Source organism: Pogona vitticeps, chromosome 2, assembly GCF_051106095.1.
Source record: "Pogona vitticeps strain Pit_001003342236 chromosome 2, PviZW2.1, whole genome shotgun sequence".
NCBI classification, from domain to species: Eukaryota; Metazoa; Chordata; class Lepidosauria; order Squamata; family Agamidae; genus Pogona; species Pogona vitticeps.
This window is the reverse complement of record NC_135784.1, coordinates 293,891,995-293,913,113: the sequence shown is the minus strand read 5'-3', so window position 1 is coordinate 293,913,113 and position 21,119 is coordinate 293,891,995. Positions and strand designations below refer to the sequence as shown.

The 21,119-nt window shown below is 42.2% G+C and overlaps 1 protein-coding gene across 1 annotated transcript in view; it reads left to right on the top strand.

Annotated features, from left to right (window-relative positions):
- LOC110080074 (sperm flagellar protein 2) overlaps nt 1–21,119 on the top strand; it is a 36,383-nt gene that overhangs the window by 7,532 nt on the left and 7,732 nt on the right. The window contains exons 4-7 of the mRNA XM_072992844.2: nt 5,098–5,190; nt 17,150–17,329; nt 19,618–19,860; nt 20,246–20,368. Of these exons, the coding sequence (XP_072848945.2) occupies nt 5,098–5,190; nt 17,150–17,329; nt 19,618–19,860; nt 20,246–20,368 (639 nt within the window). The remainder of the gene's footprint in view (nt 1–5,097; nt 5,191–17,149; nt 17,330–19,617; nt 19,861–20,245; nt 20,369–21,119) is intronic.

The following is a 21,119-nucleotide window of genomic DNA, read 5'->3' as shown; positions in this document are numbered from 1 at the left end:
CTAGACGTTTAAAGCTAAGCACCTGCACCTCTCCTGCCTTGTTTTGCCAAAACTCCACCCTCATTTTTTATATAAAATTCAAAGTGGACATCTGACAACTTCCTGTATTGTCCTGGCAGGGGAGGAATAGGTTGATGTGGGCTGTAGTGGTTCTGGGGAGCGAAATCAGCACCCACAGCCTGGGCACTAGTTTCAGCTGGCTAAAGTCTCATGGCATGTGTTTCTCTCTACAACATGAAAGCACCATACAGTTTCCTTTTTTAAAAAAAGGAGATTTTCTTCAAAAATTTTTTAGACTGCCTCTTCTTATAAGGTGTTTACACCTAAGGACCATGTTGCATCTTTTTTGTGGGTCTCTGTGGATACTCTGAATATGCACACAAGAGTTTATTAACAGCAATGACGAGACAGTTCTAATGATCAAAAGGCAGGCTACTGCTGCCGAGATGAGTAAGTGATCATGCTTAGAATCTGGGATGACACGCTTGGCATATACATGAATTCAGGCCCATAACTAAAAGGCGAAATCCGAAAAAGATGGCCTAAGCTTGCAGGGTTGCCTACTACAAGATGTAGCTGCAAGGCTTATGGGCTGCTCACTACCGTTGTCTAGAGGGAACACAGCTTGTTAGTACTCCCTCACCAGGACCTTTTCTGGCAACAATTCATCATGCTGATTACTATCTATAAACTGGTAAGTGTTAAACAGGTTGGATCTTCATGTCGCTACTCTGAACCCCGTGTTCTCTTTTAATTATGAGATTTCATCCAGACCAGCATTTGTCTTGCTTTAAGCTATAGATCCTGCACGGACCGTATCATTTATTTTCTCTCAAATCGGGACAACAGCTGTAGTTTCAAAAAGTAACTTTCCCAAGCTCTGGTTTAATTCCATTATGAGTGTTGCATAGCTACACTTAAATATAACACAAAGTTGCACACGTGGTTGTGAAATTTGCACCACGCCAAAAGTCATGTCTAGCAAGCAGTTCCATAGCTACAGATGCACAATTAGTTGTGCAATCAGTTGTGCAATTAGTTGTGTTGTGCAACTAGTTTGTAAGATCAGACACTTGGGACACCTAGATGTAACTCCCTGTAATCTTCTGCAGGCTTAAATACACTGTGCCAAATGTAGTAGTATTTCATGTAATGCGAGTGACACAAAAGATATCTGGACCACAGTCCGATGGATTGCATGTTATGGATTGTGGTCCAGATGTCTTTTATGTCACTGTTTTGCTCCAGTGTTTGTATTCAAGGATGGGTTGTGTGTGTTCTTGCCACACATTCTAAAGTATGATAGAGTTCAAGAGCCTTGACAAGTGATAAGACTTTCCCGCATTAGTGACTGAGCAAGCTGCTCCTCTTGTCTTCACTCTTTCTCACTGTTAGGGAAAACCACGTGGCAATACTATCAATCAAAAAAAGGAAAACAGCCCCTTCATCTTGTGGCAGCAGCAGCTAATCAGAGAAAGGAAAACAAACAATCCTCACTAGGAATGGAAAAACCACAAGATGCAGTTCTCATTTTTACACCCACCTACACAATGCTGTGGTATCCTGCATAGCATGGGGAGAGATTAAAAACATACATACCAATAGCTCCAGAGTTAACACAGGAAGTAGGTGAAATATACATCTTCTTGACTTAAACATACATCTGATGTGTGGGCTGGTAAATCTGAGTTTTTTAAAAAAAACCAAATAAACCTCTTTTAGGGTATAATTTATGCTATTCTATACAAAAAGTTTAAAATAAACTGTAGTAATTTATTTCCCCAAAAATTGCCTGAAAGTAGTGACACTTCAGTGTAATCCCAAATAAATCATATACAATTGATATGGATCTAGATACTAAATTTGGTGTAGTGGATAGAGTGACAAAGACTCAAGAACTGGGTTCAAACCCTCATGCAGTCATGGAATTTGACTAAAAGACTGAAAGTGGTAAAGCCATGTCTTAAATATTTACTTACCATGAAAGACCTATTAGGATAGCTGTAAATCAGTTACAAGTTGAAGGCACATAATAACAACAGAGAAGAGCTTAGACTGGTGTTTTGTTTTTAATTACCACCAACCTGTAAAGCTTCCTTCTGATTTGGGTAGCTTTCAAATCAATGGCTTTTAGTTGCACCACAATTGATGTTGGAAACACAGTTTTGTTTGCTTGGCTTTTTTCCAGAAACCTGAAAGATAGCAGCAGTATCTTTTCCTATACACAAGGAGTTATTTGATGTCAGTCTGGTTTAAAGCATCATTAAAAAAGCCTGCCAGACATTATAAATTCCTACAGAAAGGTGTACACAGAATAGGTACAGTCAGGCAAAAATGCCTCCATCATACCAGCTTTTTTTTCTTAGGAAAATGATTATCTGCAGCCAGTGATGAAGTTTTAATTTCTCTGAACACGGGACAAATATGTTAAACAACTCTATTTCTCCAACCACATGAAATACCTTTTTTACATGTACAGTGTATCCATGATCTATAAATGTCTTCTAGACGCTCTTCCTGGGATGTAGTACTCCAAATACACTGGAGATCAGAAACCTAATACATTTACTCATGTAGGATTTACAGGCTTCAGATTGCATCTACAACACTGGCTTACAGTTCAAGAAATTTCAACATCCCTAATTACTGTCTTTCCTTTCCTTCCATCCTACTGCCATATAGGATGATACACATCTCTGTCTTTCAAATTATGAGTCTCAGAGTCAATGGAGACAATGTGCTTAGCGCATATTTAGAAGCAGTGCTCTCTTAGATGGTGAAACACATCTGTTTTGTCTGACATGTACTTTTCCTTAGCTCTGTATCTCACCTTTCAGCTTGTTTTCTGACTTCTCATTAGAAGGTAAATACAGGGTTGATTTGCATATCTGATTGCTGAGGCACACATCTCTAAGGAAATCCTGTGTGTACGGAAAAGCACTGCCAGTTTAACATCATCTCTTTTCACTGCTTTAAGCATTTCATCTAATTTAACCTTCATTCCTTGTCTCTTCTCCCTGCCATTGGTTGGAATTCACTGATACCTCTTGCCACTTTTTCCTGTTCTTAGTTTAGCCCACCCTATATCAGAAGATCTTAAAGCTGAACACCATCGATGAAACCAGCTTTAAACCACCTAAAACTATTTAGATAATTCGAAAAAGAAAATGTGTACTTGAAAATAAAAAGCGCAACTGAAAAGCAGTCTGTCTGCTACAACCTCTTGGCTGCTGTTGCCCTGCGCTCAGAAAATGCTGGCAGGAAAGAACCAAGGGCGCTGTGATTTCTGCCACATCACAGGGAGCCATGCGCCTCTCAAAGTCCAAGTCCCAGAGGTTGTTATTCATCCTCATGGACTCTCTGCCCGTCTGGTGCCTTCCCAGTACGCTGAACTGTAGCTCCCAAAAACCACATTGAGCATAAGACAGCTGGCTGTGGGAGGGATTATGGAACTTGTTAGTAAAGACACCTGAGGGACAGAAGACTAGAGAAAATTGGTTTAAAACACTGGTTCTTAACCTTGGGTTACTCAGGAGTTTTGGACTGCAACTCCCAGAAGCCTTCACCACCAGCTGTCCTGACTGGGGTTTCTGGGAGTTGCAGTTCAAAAGCATCCGAGTAACAAAGGTTAAGAACCACTGGTTTAAAACAGTACCTGTTTTTGTTTTGCTTCTGTTTTAGCTCTAGCAATCTTAACAAGATTTGGATACTCTAGACAGGTGATGGGAAGTCATTGCATGCTAGAATAGGTTACAATGTTGGTTCATTTGGGTTAAGTCTCTCTGGACCAGAGCATCCCCCCCCTTAGAAAGTTCACTAGTGCCTACTGTCATCCTGCCCTGTGCTTTGACCCTCTCTTAGCAGAATTCTAGGTATAGAATGAAGTTAAATGTTGACCTCTGACGTCTGAAGCCAGCCTTCACACATTTCCTTTTCACATCCACAATTGTTGAATTACCTTTTTTTTCCTTTATTTCTCTGTTTTGCTTATAGAAGCAGAATCACTGACTCATATTTCTTTTAATGAGTCATTTACTATATACTGTAGTTTTGAAAAGGATGTGTGCACTTTGCTACTATTATGTTAGCAATTGGCAGTTTCGCTGAGTGAAAAACTGTCTAGAAATAAAAGAGGCCATGAAGGGAAAGGAGGGAAATTAATGATGAATGCTTTGCAGATTTGCTCGGTATAACAAGTTCTTACTCTTGCTGTTTGTGACTTAGCAAAGAAATAAGTTTTTGCTGTGGCTCCAGATAGAAACATTTCCCATATGGACCCCCCTCCTGTTATGTGCTGGTTTTGCAAAATGCCTCCCCCCAATGTCATTGTGTATATGCAAGCACATGTGTGTTGTAGAAACTCAAGAAGGATTTTTGAGGTCTCCAATATCTTATAACATGTATTTTCACATTTCTGTTTTGTTATTTTCTCTAACATACAGCATTGTAAAACTCAACTCTTTATGTGTGATTTGCATACACATATTACTTTTCTGAAGGAAAAATCATATCAAGTAAGGTACAAAAATAAATAATAAATGTATGAAATTGCAATCAAAGGATATGTATCTTTGCTAGTGAATGCACTGAGCCTTGACAGGAAGGATTATGCCAATCTATAGCTTTGAGCCACTTTTGAAAGTGAAGAAAAATCTAGAGGCATGATTCAAGCATAGGAGTCTCAGACCAATAAACCATCATTTATCAGACCAAGAACAAGTGCTGTGTCTTTGTGCTTCCTCTGTCCCTTCTCTCTGTAACTCTTGTAGTCAAACCACCATTTCCTTTTACATGGAAACCAGATAACTGTGGTTTAATCTCTGACTAGAAATGAGGATATGAAATCAAGCTTTTGCAACTGGGAGGGCTGTTTCCTTCAAACCCTTATGATGGACTGAATAGACCTGAGGTAAAAAAATTTACATTTTTTGCCACAATGTTGTAGTGCATGAAAGTAACTTTTCCAAGCCATGAAACAGAGTTTTGCAGGGATCCAGCAACACCTTTCTCATATTTTATGAATGTTACATTCTTAAATTGTGCATAAGGTGGAAAACATGAACTGTATTAATCATAACCCACGTTTAATGTTTTTAGGCTGGTCTATGGTTCAAAGAAAGTGAAGATTTAGTAATTCCAGAAAGTCTTACAGAACCTTTACCATTTAATCGTCAGGAGCATCTTCTAAAAGTAAGTATCCCATATTTACAGACCACAATGTAAAGCAGAATTGAGCCTAGTTAAAACCACCAACTTCAATGGACTCAAAAATCTGTATGTCTTACCTTGTTGGCTATTGTTTTGTTTCACTATGGGCCACCCTGTGGTGGGGAATGAGATTTGTGGCATAGCTTGAACATTTACCTTTTTGGTGATACCATCCAGAATCCCTTGGCCAGAATGGCCCATGGCCATGTTGACTGAGGGCTCTTGTCCAAGAAAGGAACTTTGCCATTTTCTGCTTCATCGTAAACACAAATATATCAGTCTCCTATTCAAATGGCTGAGGTGTAAGATCCATTTAATTTGAGTTAGCAGTTCAAAGGGCCATATTATATTCCCAAGAAAAAGACATGTAGAATCAGTTCTTTGAAAAAAAGTATTATTATTTTCTTTTAGTTGTCTGAAATCTCTTTCCAGAAGTTTAAGATTCACAATAAAGTAGCTATAAATTCAACCTCAAAGAAAACAAGCAGAAGTTACAAAAAAATTATAACCCACCCTCTTTTTCCCAGCTCTTCCTATCACAGAATAATTGAGTTGGAAGGGGCCTATGAGGCCATCAAGTCCAGTGCCCTGCTGCACTTCAGGGCAGTTTCTTTAGTAAGAGGCGAACGATTTATGCAATTTGAAGAGAAACCAGAGGACAGCTTCTGCCTCTACTCCTAGCTAACATCCTAGAAGGCTGTGGACGGTAAAATGAAATGAATGCTTCTAGAAGGCCATAGACTATAGGATTGTAAAAATATAGAGGCCTGAGAATAGTAGAAATCAATCCCCTGCCAAAGCAGGAAAGGCAGTAAGATGTATAACATCAGAGATTGAAATAGTTCCTTTTAAAAACTGCAGCTCTTGTAATGCTCCCAATCAGCATTCATGCCTGTAGGCTAACTGCTTTCTATGCACTGTTTGCAGTCAGCTCTGCAAAACCCATGCTTTCTCCCAATTATAACACTTGCCCAGAATCTTGCAGTTACCATTTCAGCCAACGGATTTCAGAGAAACTGCCTTTCTGTATGACTAGTCAATGAGCAAAGTCATTCGTTGTTGTGTTCTCAAAGGCTTTTGAGAACCTCCAGAACACGGCCAAACACCCTGAAAACACCACAACAACCATCAAATTCATTCATTGTTGTTGATTTTGTTTACTATTCTTAGTGTGGCATTTGTTTGATTCTTTTAAAATATTTGTATACATGCTAGTTTTATTTTTTAAACACTGTCCTTTAATGTTATAAGCTGCCTTGGGTCCTTTTCAAGGCAAAAGGACGAGTAAATATATTATGAATGCATGCATGCATGCATGCATGAATGAATGAATGAATAAATAAATAAATAAATAAATAAATAAATAAATAAATAAATAAATAAATAAATAAATAAATAAATAAATGAGCTTGTGGATATGTAAGCAAATGTTTTTCCTTAGAACGAACTCCAGTGCTATAAGGGATACCGACTACTTTTAAAAAATGAAATCTTAGAATACAAGGCACTTTATGGGGTAAACAGGCATCAGTTGATGGGTCTAAAATCCAGACCAAACCTGGCCAAACAAGTATATAAACTGAGTAAATAAATAATATGGCAATCTCAATCCTGAATACATTTATCTAGGGTTCAGTTTCAACTATTCTCTCAAAAGTGCTGCATTTGTATAATGGAGTCTTAAATATTTTCATAACAAATGGAGAGAGAGAAATATGGAACCAATATGTTCCCTGGTGGGTGGCTTTCAAACATAATGTGGTTTATTATGCTGCGATAAAGTGTGTTTGCATTCTGTATTAAGTGAAATCTCTACTACCTCTCAAACAACTACCTATGTTTCCAAGCCTGGCACTAGATTTGGCATGATGCCCAGCTCACTGGGCTTATCTGATGGTGGTTAGCTGGCAGGCTGCAACACTTGCAAGCCACACTGAATAGTATGTAGTTTTAGAAGAGGTAGCAGTGTTAGTCTGTGCAAGCATATCAGGCAAAACCCAAAGAAACAAAACAAAACAAAAGACAAAAACATGTAGCACCTTAAAGGCTAACTATGATATTTTAATGTGAGCTTTCGTGGACACGTCGACTTCATCAGACACCCGGAAACAGAATAAAATAATGGATGAAATACCAGTTTCACAAGTAGAACATTCTAAGTCTTTATTGGCTGTAGGTGCCACACACCCAAGACTTATACAACCAATGAATATTTAGAATGCTCTACTTGTGAATCTAGGGACGTGGTGGCGCTGCAGTTAAACTGCAAAGCCTCTGGGCTGCAAGGTCGAAAAACCAGCAGTTTGAATCCACGTGATAGAGGGAGCTCCTGTCGCTTGTCCCAGCTCCTGCCAACCGAGGAGTTCGAAATCATGTAAATGTGAGTAGGTAAATAGGTACCACCTCAGTGGGAAGGTAACGGCGTTCCATGACTAGTCGCACTGGCCATGTGATCACGGAAACTGTCTACAGACAAATGCTGACTCTACGGCTTTGAGATGGGGATGAGCACCGTGCCCTAGAGCCAGACATGACTGGACTAAATGTCAAGGGGAACCTTTACCTTTACCTTTTTTTTAATTGTGAAACTGATATTTCATCCATTATTTCATTCTGTTTCTATATGTCTGACAAAGTGGATGTGTCCCCAAAAGCTCCCATTAAATATCATAGTAGTTCTTCGTGGCCTCTGTGAATCATACCCTGGGTGATCCGTGCCTGCACAGAGCCTCATTGGAAAGTTCTAGAGTTTCTGCGGTAGCAGAAAACACATTAGAATAAGACCCCTCCACCCTTGTACAAGTACCTTGGCGCCAAGGCTCCCCTTTCACTTTTCTTTCAACCGCCGCATTGAGAGCCTCATAATTCTGTTTCTGTGAGTAAAAGAGAAAAAGAGTTTTTTCTTGATTCTTTCCTGTTATCAATCTTTTTTCCTTTAAACTTACATCAAATTCATTATCATCAGAGATTTTTTTTCTTTCTCCTTCGCTCAGCCTCCATCCACACCACACACACCCATCATTGCTTTTTCTCCTCAAATTATTTCTCTCCTATTCATGGCTCCTTCGGGCCTGTTTAAACACTGCGTGGTCTGTGATAACAAAATACCACTCTCCAATGGCCACGCCAAGTATCTTTTTTGCTTAGGAGAGGCACACCAGACGTCCTCCTGCCAGCATTGTCAAAACTTCAAGTGCGGAGTTCTCCGTTCTTGCTTATCCAGATTAAAATTCCATCTTTGGGAACAATCCCTTCAGCCAACTAAAATGGCTCAACCTCCTTGTAAGGCCACCTCACAAACCATAGCAATGGAGAAAGCTCTTTCTGAAGCCTCAAAACAACATCCATCCCACTCCAACGCTCCATCCACTTTGTCTAAAATTTTAAAAACCCATAAATCGAAGCACTCAACACCAAAATCCTCGATATTGAAGCCCTCCACTAAATGTCAAATGTCCACCTAAGCCTCTTCAGTCCCAGAGCCCTCTCCACCTAAAAGACCTCAACAGCATAAATCTAAAGCTGCAGTCATCTCTCAGCAGCCTCAACAAACCACCGAATCAATCTCTATTGGTTTGCCTTCTGACGATGACGGAATTCCCTCTCATCAACCCTGCTCCCAATCGCTGGAATGGGATGACAAAGTCGATCGATTAACATCTTCTCCTCCCAGTCCTCAACACTCTGTTCTTTTTTTCTTCTTTTTTTCTTCTTTTTCATTATATAAAATCCATCCATGTTGATTTAACATCGTGCCACCTGGGTACAGCTTATAATCATTTGTTTAAACAACGACCATACATATTACACTCCTAATCTACACAACGTCCTTCTAACCATTGATAGAACAAGTCCCATGTTTGATAATATTTTGTATCTTCTTTTCCTTTGATTTTCAGTGTTAGTCTATCCATTTCAGCCCAGTCCAATATCTTTTTAATTGTTTCTTGATCTGTAGGTGTTTCTTCCTTTTTCCAGTACTGTGCATATATAATCCTCGCGGCTGTTAAAATATGCAGTATTAAATATACATTTTGTTTATCAACACTTTCTGGTATTGTACCTAACAGAAAGAGCTCTGGCCTAAAGTCTACATGCTTTTTGATTATTTTAACAAGCCATATATATATTTTATTCCAAAAGTTTTTTGCTTTATCACAAGTCCACCAGAGATAATAATAGGTTCCAGTTTTTTTATGACATTTTCAACATTTACTTGGCCTATTAGAATACATCTTAGATGATCTGTCAGGAGATAAATGCCATCTATAAAACATTTTATATAAATTCTCTTTATAGGATGTTGCCATTGTCATCTTATAGTTTCTAGACCACAGCTCTTGCCATTTTTCAAAGTCAATATTGTATCCAAAATTTTGTGCCCATTGAACCATTGTTTCTTTGACCTGTTTGTTACATAACAGCACTGATGTTACCTGTCTGTCATGGGTTTGGAGGGAAAGTTCCATCCTATGGGGAGTGGAAGGCGGGACATCAGGAGGAGGGGCTGTACTGTATAAATATGTGATGCCTGTGTGGTGAAGAGTAGATGCTGAGACAGACTGTGAGACACTGGGTTGGGACGAAGCAGCAGCTGGGGAAGAAGAAGCTGTTGTGGGAGTCTGGGTGTCTGACAGGGTACTACTGTGTGTCAGAGTACCAACCTGATAAGTTCAGGTGTCTGTGGGTTAGCCAGAACTGATGGGTTCAGGGTCTGTGCTTTAAGTTAAAGGTTCTAGGTGAACCAAACTGTATGCTTGTGTGTGTGAGAATAAGCCACGTTACTTTATTTTATTCACCTGATTGTTTTATTTACCCTGTTTGTATTTAAAATAAACCTTATTCGTTTGTTGTTTAAAAATCCATCCCTGGTCTGTGTGACTTATTATAGGGAATGGTTGGTGGCAGCTTAGTAACTGTGTGATAGATCCCAGTAGGTCTGGGTTTGTCACATTGATTGGTGTCCAGCGTGTGGGATACGACTGGTCCAGTTGTCCAGCGGTCCAGCAAAGCCTTGGCAAGTGTGCCCAGAGCAAGGGGGGTCTAGTCAGGGACAGTCTGAGGCGCGTAGGTAATCTTCTAGGTGTACCTCACGGGGAGGTGCACTAGTAGAAGAACGTGCCAACTGGGGAGACTTAGATTAAGGTGCTCTGAGGCAGCCTGATTTTGGCGGGAAAACGCTGAGGCAAAACTGCGTAGCAACAGTGAGCTAGCTTGCCAGCTGAGAGGCCCAGCAGAGGGGGGTAGGCTCTGACTCGATACTGTTGCAAATTTAGTGCTGAAGAACAGCAGCAATCTCTAGGAGAGCTGGTTCTGAGGCAAGAAGGAAAAAAGTGGTCGTTTTATTTTGAGGCTTGACTTTTTAAAGCAGCCTGTTCTGAGGGGGGATTATGCCCTTGACTCGAAGTCAAGTAACAGACATGGGTGAAGTGAAAGACCCCCAGATTGACCAAGGTTCTGAGGATGAATTTGGCTCAGTGCAAGGTGACAGCACAGGAGAGCAGGACCCAGAACTCAGAAAATTACTCCTAGCCCAACAGCATGAACTGAGGGTGAGGGAAATGGAGGAAAGGGAAAGAGAGAAACAGCGGCAATTTGAAATAGAGAGAGAGAGAGAGAAAATTGCTCTGGAGAAAGAAAGAATGGCGTTTGAATTAAGAAAACTGGAAATGATGAACCAGAACAATAATAATAATAGGGATTCTGAGGGAGGCCAACTGTCTAAGGCTGACCTGAAGAAATTCCCTGTGTACCACAAGGGAGATTGTCCTGAGGTGTTCTTTTCCTTAGTGGAAAGAGCGTTTGTGGACTTCTCAGTGAGGGAAACTGAGAAGATGACCATCATGCGTTCTTTAATCAGTGGTAGCCTGGCTGAGGTTTATGCCGAGATGCCTGAGGAACGGATGAAAGATTTTGCAGAGTTTAAAAAACTGGTGTTCGCAAGACATGGGATAAATGCAGAGCAGCTGAGACAAAGGTTCAGGTCCCTCACCAAGAAGCCAGAACAGACTTTTACCCAAGTGGGGGCCCAATTGGTGAGGCTGCTTGAGAAATGGCTGTCGCAGGAGGGAACAGAGACCTATGAACAGCTTAAAGACTTGATAGCCCTGGAACAGTTCTATTCAGTCCTGCATGGGGAATTGAAATTCCAGGTGAGGGAAAGGAAACCGAAATCTGTGGCAGCAGCCGCAGAGATCGCGGATTTTATCTCCCAAATAAGAAAGCCCTTGGGTGAGGGGAAATCTGTAGGTAAACCCAAAGAAACCTACAGCAAGTACTCTCAGGGACCAGGGAAAAGCCAGCAAGGGGGAGGGGCCCATGGTGAAGGGAAGCCCTCAGGCATGAAACCAAGCCCTCAGAATTTGGAGGGAAAACCCAAACAAGAGGAGAGAGAATCAAAATACACCAGAAAATGCTATTTCTGTCAGGGAAAGGGTCATCTGATCTCAGAGTGTGAGAAATTGAAGCAGCTAAAAGGAATGGTGCCTCAGAATTCTAGTGGGACCAAGCCAAAAGCTGTGTTCTGTGTCCAGAAAGAGCAAGGCTCAGTGTCACAGAGGGAGCCTGTTGCCATAGCTACTCAGTCTGGAACAGCTACCTCTGCTGATCAGGCTGAGGAAAATGGTCCTCTGGTGGAGGTAAAGCGCTGCTTGCTGATAAAAACAGATTCTCAGTTGTTTGAGACAGCAGGGGTGGACGTAGGAATACTTGACCGTCAGTATAGGGGGCTGCGGGACACTTGTTCCCAGGTAACCCTGTGCCATCCAGATATCATCCCTAGGGAGTTTATAATCCCAAATGAGAGCATGAAGGTGGCAGGGATTGAGGGGCAGGTAATCTCTCTGCCAGTAGCTGAGGTACCTGTCAACTTTCAAGGCTGGAGGGGAGCTTGGCGCCTAGCAATTTCATCGACTCTGCCAGCAGCCGTGCTCGTGGGAAATGACCTGGCTGAACATGTGAAACGGGTGCTAGTGATTACACGCTCACAAGCCACCACAGGGACAGTTCAGGGGGGTAATGATGAGCCAGAGACGGAAGCAGAGGGGAGTTCAGAAGCTGTGGTGGAAACCTTAACCACAGACAGCAGATTTGGACAGGAGCAGAAGGCAGACGCCACTCTCCAAAAGTGTTTTGAACAGGTGACTGACGCCCAGCTAACACCTGAAACCCCAGTGAGATTTCTGGAGAAAAAGGGGATTCTGTATAGAGAGACCCTGAGGAATATCTCAAAAGGGGGAGATGGGATCAGGAGTCAGCTAGTGGTACCTGAAAAGTATCGCCCCATGATCTTACAAAGGGGTCACTCTGACATGTTTGCTGCACACTTAGGAGTGAACAAAACACAGCAGAGAATCACACAGAATTTCTACTGGCCTGACATAGGGAAGCAGATCAGGGAGTTCTGTAAACAATGTGATGTGTGTCAAAGGCAGGGGAATAACCGCGACAGGACCAAAGCAAAGTTGTGCCCTTTGCCTGTGATTGACACTCCGTTCAAATGCATAGGGGTGGATATTGTGGGACCTTTGCCCAAGGCCACAAAGAGGGGGAATAGGTTCATACTAACAATTGTGGACCATGCCACAAGGTATCCTGAAGCCATACCCTTGACAAACATCGAAACTAACACAGTGGCCGATGCTTTGGTGGGGTATATGTCCAGGATGGGATTTGCCTCAGAGATAATCACAGATTTGGGAGCATCGTTCACGTCAAAGCTCATGAAACGCTTATGGCAAATCTGTGGAATTAAGCACAAGGAAACCACTGCTTATCATCCGGAAAGTAATGGGTTAACTGAGAAGTTCAATGGGACTCTAATGCGCATGATTAGGGCTTACTTGGCAGAGAATCCAAACAATTGGGACCAGAAGCTGCAATCCCTTTTGTTTGCTTATCGATCAGTGCCACAAGCCAGTACCGGGTTCAGTCCATTCGAACTTCTATTTGGGAGAAGGGTGAAAGGGCCCCTTGATTTGATCAAACAAAATTGGGAGCAGATCACCCAGGATGACCCACAAGACGTTGTGACTTACATAGACACCTTGATGAATGACCTAAAGCGAAATCTAGAGCTGGCAGCAGAAAACCTGCAAACGCAGAAGGTCAAACAGAAAACATGGTATGACCGCAAAGCTAGAGAGAGGCACTTTGACCCAGGGGAGGAGGTGCTTTGGCTTAGGCCCTGCAGAGAGAATAAGCTGCAGCTCAAATGGGCAGGACCATATAGGGTCATTTCCAAGATGTCAGACCTGAACTACCTAATAGAGCAAGAGGAGAACCAAGCAAGGAGGGTGGTTCACGTGAATGCCCTAAAACCCTACTACAGAGGGGAACAGAGGGTTTTATTCGCGATAAAAGCAGCTGAGAGTGAGGAAGCTGAATTACCCTTCTGGGAGGGTAGAGGGGAAGTAAAATACAACCCAGAGGAGGTAAAGATCAGTCCTGCACTCACCCAAGACCAGCAGCAAGAATTAAAAATGCTGCTTAGTAAATATCAACAGGTGTTTTCCAACAAGCCGGGGATAGTGAAGGGAGTGATGCATCGGATCCATACAGGGGATGCACCCCCGCAGGCAGTATCCCCATACCGAGTAACGGGACCCTATAGGGACAAGGTGCGGAAGGAGCTGGACGAAATGCTGAGGGAGAACATAATCGTCCCCTCTTCTAGTCCTTGGTCCTCTCCAATAGTCCTTGTGGACAAGCCTGATGGGAGCATTAGGTTTTGTGTTGATTACAGGAAATTAAACCGTGTAACCACTCCTGATGCCTACCCAATGCCCAGGCTAGACAACCTGATTGAAACCATAGGGGGTTGTCGGTTCATCTCATCATTGGACCTGGTAAAGGGATATTGGCAATTAAGAATTGATCCCAGGGATCAAGAAAAGACTGCCTTTTGCAGCCCTTTTGGTCTCTATGAGTTTCGAGTCCTGAGCTTTGGTCTCAGAAATGCACCAGCCACATTCCAAAGGCGGATGGACCAGACCTTGGCAGGGCTCAGTGACTTTACAGTGGCCTACATTGACGACATAGGGATCTTCAGTAATACCTGGGAAGATCACCTGATACACCTGGAGTTAGTGCTGCAGAGGTTAAGTGCAGCAGGGCTAACAGTAAAGGCCAGCAAGTGTCAGCTGGGTAGCCCAGAAATAAAATACTTGGGTCACATGGTAGGGGGAGGAATGATAAAACCCCTGGAGGCCAAAATAGAAGCTGTTCGTGATTGGCCTAGACCCAGCACCAAGAAAAAAGTCAAATCATTTCTTGGGTTGGTGGGCTACTACAGAAAGTTCATCCCGAGGTTTAGCGAGATTGCGGCTCCGCTGACCGATCTGACGAGGAAGAAGGCTGATGACCGCATCCCGTGGACCAGCGACTGTGAGGCGGCGTTCCAGAGGTTGAAGGAGGCGTTAATCAACTATCCTGTCCTGCGTGCTCCAGACTTCGACCGGGAGTTTATCATCTACACCGACGCGTCTAACAGCGGGGTAGGAGCAGTTCTGTGCCAGGAGGATGAGAATGGTGACCAGCATCCAGTGTCCTACCTGAGTAGGAAACTTCAAAAAGGTGAGAGACATTTGGCAACCGTGGAGAAGGAGTGTTTGGCCATAGTCTACGCGATCCAGAAGGCCAAGCCTTACATCTGGGGAAGACATTTTATTCTGTGTACTGACCATTCACCATTGCAATGGTTAAAGACGATGAAAACCCACAATAGCAAACTTATGAGGTGGGCTTTGAACTTACAGGACTATGACTTTGAAGTGAAGGTGGTCAGAGGGTCAGTGAACTGTGTTGCTGACGCCTTATCAAGAAGACCTGAAGACTGAAGACGGCGAAAGAACATGGACTATATGTATATAATGAAAACAAAAAGTTAAAATGTACCTGGTTTTGAATTTGGTTGGTATTAATAAAGGTAAATTGATGTACTGTATATGGTAAAATGTTTAAATGCATATTTGCTATGGTTAACTTGGAGTGTAAGTATATGTAAGTATTATATGGTATGTATAAATGTTGTTGTGTATTTTATGCAGGTTGTTTTTTTGGTGAAAAGCACTTTTAGCTTTCCCCCTACAAAACAACTTTTAAAGAGGGGAGGTGTTACATAACAGCACTGATGTTACCTGTCTGTCATGGGTTTGGAGGGAAAGTTCCATCCTATGGGGAGTGGAAGGCGGGACATCAGGAGGAGGGGCTGTACTGTATAAATATGTGATGCCTGTGTGGTGAAGAGTAGATGCTGAGACAGACTGTGAGACACTGGGTTGGGACGAAGCAGCAGCTGGGGAAGAAGAAGCTGTTGTGGGAGTCTGGGTGTCTGACAGGGTACTACTGTGTGTCAGAGTACCAACCTGATAAGTTCAGGTGTCTGTGGGTTAGCCAGAACTGATGGGTTCAGGGTCTGTGCTTTAAGTTAAAGGTTCTAGGTGAACCAAACTGTATGCTTGTGTGTGTGAGAATAAGCCACGTTACTTTATTTTATTCACCTGATTGTTTTATTTACCCTGTTTGTATTTAAAATAAACCTTATTCGTTTGTTGTTTAAAAATCCATCCCTGGTCTGTGTGACTTATTATAGGGAATGGTTGGTGGCAGCTTAGTAACTGTGTGATAGATCCCAGTAGGTCTGGGTTTGTCACACTGTTCATCCTCCATTTTCCAGTTTAAAAGGAATTTATGTATTTTCCTAATTAGTTTATCATCTGATGTTAACATTACTTGGTCCAAAGTTGTCTGTTCTTTATAAAAGTCATAGCAACCCTTCCGGCTTTTACAACTCCAGCCTCCCAATATTTTCCCGCTAATCCAGAGGAGGGAAATCACCTTGACTTTTCATGTCACCAACCACCTCCTAAAGGTTGACAGGTGACATCTCAAACTATATCTAGATGGGTCGCTTCAACCATTCACCTCATGTATCAGCTGGCACGCAAGCCATTCCAGAAGGTGATTTGCCCTCACTTCACGAGAGCAGTGACGACCTCTATGGCATTCCTACGTGGTATACCTCTTCCAGATGTCTGCGCTTCTGCCACCTGGGAACAGCTGTCCACTTTCATCTGGCATTATAGATTTGATCTCTGGCAGAAGTCTGATGCGGCCTTTGGATGTGCTGTTCTAGCCTCTATCTTGGCGTGACACCTTGCCTCTGGGTAAGACAGCTTTTTAGTCACCCAGGGTGTGATTCACAGAGGCCATGGAGAAGAACAACAGGTTGCCCACCTGTAATTGTAGTTCTTTGAGTAGACCTCTGTGATTCACATGTCCCGCCCGTCCTCCTCTCTGTCACACCATTCTGCTTAATGTAGCAACGGTTGACACAACTGAAAGGGCAGCCTTGGTGCCAAGGTACTTATACGAGGGGGGAGAGGCTTTATTCTAATGTGATTTTTTGCTACCACAGAAGCTCTAGAACTTTCCAATGAGGCTCCGCACAGGTGCAGATCACTCAGGGCATGAATCACAGAGGTCCACTCGAAGAACTACAATTACAGGTGGGTAACCTGTCGTTAGTCTTTAAGGTGCTTTAAGGTCTTGTCTTATTTTGTTTTGATTCTTTGGATTTTGACTGAAGAGTTTGGTCTCTGAGCTCTCTGTTGTTCTCATTACTTGTCATGCCTGTGTTGTCGGGTAATTTCCAAGATGAGTCAGAGGCTAATAAAGACCTCTCCCGACAATCCAAGAGAAGACAAACAGAAAATATTATAAAAATGCTTACAGAACGTAGGCTGTTGTTCTCCCCACCTGAAACAGAATCACTTGCAACATACTTATTACATATACATGCACTTTTCCCCATGGCTGAAATGGTAAATGAGGGAGTGATGCTAATGTTGTATGTATCTCTGAATGGGTCCTGACCACTTGTTAATGAAATTAAATGAAATCTCCCATATATCAGTTCATCGAAGCCTGTTTCTCTTTACAGTTTATCTTTACGTTATTTTCTGATCCTGAAAAAGACCCTCCACAGCTGAACTATACTGAGATGCTCCTGTATTTTGCCTCCAACCCTGATGCTATTGAAGGTGTCTACCAGGCTCTCAGTGTTGCAACTGGAACACAGATCAAAAGGAAAAAAGATAAATTCTCAACTATTCCCCGTTTGGTAAAAGTGTTGTTCTTGAAAGTGACAATTATCTAGTGTTTGTTGTCTTATTCCTTAAAGTCAGACTCTTAATGGTCCTTCCATTTAAGGTTTGTTTAAATACCACAGCACAAGGATGAAATGAGAATGCACTGCTAGTGCTCCATATGTGTTTTTAACGCAGTCATGATTTATTTTCCAGTACTGGATTGATTCTACACTAACACCTTAGTCTGGAACTGCTTTCTTTCACTCACTCTTCCCCTCTTCCCTTTCTGGCGAGTCCAGGCACTGAGGTTTTCAACTCGTTGCATTTCAGTGCTTTCTAACCCTATCCTTACTCTATCCTAGAAGGTGGCAATCTCTTAAATCTAAAATCAAGTGTGCTACCATGCTCTTTGACACTGAGCCTCATGGCATGAATAAACTGCAGAACTGCAAGCATAACTTTGCTCAAGACCGGGGTTCAATCCCAGGTAGCCAGCTTAAGGTTCATTCAGTCTTCCACCCTTCTAAGATTGGTAAATTGAGTACCCAGCTTGCAGCAGTGGGGAGGGGGATGTACAGTGGTGCCCTGCTAGACGCTTACCCCGCATGACGTCGAAATCGCTTGACTATGACATTTTTGCGATCACTATGGCTGCTTTCCGGTTCCGCAAAATGGCTTCCCTCTCTTCTCAAAATGGCTGCCTTCTGGTTCCGCAAAATGGCTTCCCTCCGCAAAAGGGCTTCCCTCCCTTCTCAAAATGGCTGCTTTCCGGATGGAAGCTTCGCATTACAGTGATTTTTAACAGCTGATTGGCAGTTCTCTATCGCTGGACGATGAGGTATTTCCCCCATTGACGACGATTTCGCTTAACAGCGATTTTGCTGGAATGTATCATCATCGTCAAGTGGGGCACCACTGTATAGCCTACATAATTAAATTGTAAATTGCCCAGAGAGAGCTTTAAGCACTATGGGTTGGTATATAAGGAGCATGCTTTGCTTTTTTTCTTTCTTTTTCTTTTTCTTTTCCTGGTAGGGGCTGGTAAACTACTGCTGATGCCTTTCAAGACTGCTGTACCTTTAATTAATAGCTCTGAAAGACTATTGAAGCCTTTCAAGCTTAGTTTAATTTTCTTCTTTTAACCTCTGTGACCCTTCAGTTCTGGCTCAAATACACAAATAGCCTACACTGACTGCCTGTTAACATTTTCAGGGAGGGTACCCTCTGCCCCAGTCATAACTCATTTATGCCATTACTGTTGCGTTCTCAAGTCTTTGTCTTTTTCCTATTTACCTAAAACAATCCTGCTATTTTGCTATTCTGTAAAAGAAAAGAAAACAAGGAGATATAAATATTAACCTCCTGGTGGCAGACTTTATATCATATTCTTCACAAAGGCTGTATCAAAGATGGATCATAAAATGCTTTGGATGCACTTGTGAATGCCATGCCACCAACAGGAAGGTCATGACATCAATCAGATATCTCTTCTGCTCCTTTGAATCTCCATTGTGTTTATGGAGAAAGGCAGCGTCTGACTATCTTGTTAGGCCACTTCTCTGCAGCCTTTCAGAACAACCACTCTTAGATTCCTTGTGAGTGAAACAGTTTTGAAACCAGTTTGTGTTTCTAGCCTAGACATGGCCTGGTTGGGTTTTCCACTTTTAAGTAAATGCTGCATGCAAAGTCTCATCCAGAAGGGAAAAAACTATGGAATATTTGGGGGGGGGAGAGAGAGAAATGTCATTCATCTTTTTTTTAGCTCACCATAGAGCTTGGGAAAGTTCCTTGAACTCACGACTCCATCCTTCTGGGGGATGCTAGCAGTTGTAGTCCAAAAAGTAACTTTTCCAAGTCCTAGATCAGAGCCGAGAGCAGGAGGCCCAAAGAGAGTTCACATTGTCACATATTGACCACTCCTCCTGAGCCATTCCTATTTCTATGAACAGTAGCGTAGTATTTTGGTTTCATTTTATACAACACCATTGGAAGCTTTATGGCATTATTCTGATATATACCGTATATATTTTATATAGATTATCTTGGATTGGACTGTCAGCAGTCTGTCTGATCCACCAGAAGCCTTTATGAGGCTGCCTTTCCCAGGCAAGCTGCAATGAGTTTCTCTTTTGCTTGGCTACACTGCCTCTCCTAAACAGAGGGTCTTGCTGTGAAACATACACACGCTGCTCTCAACTTTATCTTTACTAGTAGGTGTGCTCAGGAAGGTGGTAGCATCAACCCCTCTTAATTAATATATTGATAGTCAATGAACTAGCATACAAAAACCGTTGTGATGTGTTGTGATCTTCTTCCCCAGTTTACTCCTTCCGCTGAGCGGCTAATAGCAAGTGATGCCCATGATGATTTGGTGGAGGAGGAAGCTGGTGAAGAAACTGAGGATGAAGACGAAGACAAGGAAAAAGAAGACGAGGCAGAGTCTTTCACCAATGAAGGAAACATTTCTCTGGCTACACTCCTCAGAGTGTTCCGGCATGAAACAAACAAGGCTGCTGACAACCACAGATTTAGTGGTTATCTAACAGCAGAGGACAATTATGAGGTGGGTTAATTAGCCACCGTTAGTTCCAAATACATATTGGATTAGCTTGTGCCCTATAGGTTACATGGTGAATCCAGGGGCTTGTGGTAAGTTACGTATCAGTTGTTAAAAGTTAACAGGAACATTGGAAGCTGAGTCAAAAATACCTCATGTTCCTTCTGAGATGAGTTTTTCGGGTGTAGGATACTTGAAATGTGCATTATGTAGAAATTTATAGAGACTGGTCACCAAAGAGGGTGATGTGAATACAGCAAATTAGAGTTCTAACACAAAGGCCACTAGCTGAAGAATAAGGAGCCCTTGTCCATTTCTGTCTTCTCTAGCAGTTGTTGTTATGCAAGTCCATTTCCCCAATAAAGTAAGCCGTTTGTATTTTCTTTCAAAGCATTTCATTAAGGTATACAAGGATCTTGGTTCTGAAGCGCTGGAACCCATCCCAGTAGCACTTCTTTTGAAGCATCCTTTCATGCAAGACTTAATTAACAATTACCAGGGATATAAACTTCATGTGAGTATTTTTTTTTCCTTGTAAGTACTCGGTACTCAGAACCTTTTAATTTTCATTGTTCAGAAGATAAAATGTTATAGAGAGGGCAATGTGTACAATGACATTTATGAGAACAGTTTGCTTGGGAGAGTGAAGAGAAGGCATCACTCTAGGTCATGAGTGAGCATCTGTGGGGTTGGGCTGCGACTCCCATCAAGCTAGAGAGTAGCAATAGATTATGGAAGTTGCAGTCCAATACCATTAGGAAAGCTACAATTGCCAACCCTCATCTGGGACAAGGCTGAATAATCTTTGATATTCATCTTGAACTGGCACTGTTCTTGCCAAACTACTTGCTATATAGGTGTAGTTGATTTACTTATAATTATTTAAATGTGCCTGGTTGGATGTTTACATTGCCCTAATGCTGTTTTAAAGCCTTTGTTCCCTTACTAGCCTCTTCTTGACACCATCTTCCTCCTTCTCATTTGCCCTCACTTACTTTTGGCTTTGCTTCTGCTTAGTTGGCTTTGTGATAGAGTCTGAAGGCACCTTTGACATCATCTCGTTGGATGGTGTCATTGACAAGACTAAGTGGGACATCATCCCCAATTAGATTGCATGATGGAAGATAAAAGCAGCCAAGGAAACAAGAAAGTGGAACATAGAAGAACAGAATTTTAGAACCATGGCTATTTTTTGCCATGAATGTTAAAATTGCAGAGAGAGAGAGAGAGAGAGAGAGAGAGAGAAGGTCGTGCTTTTTGATATT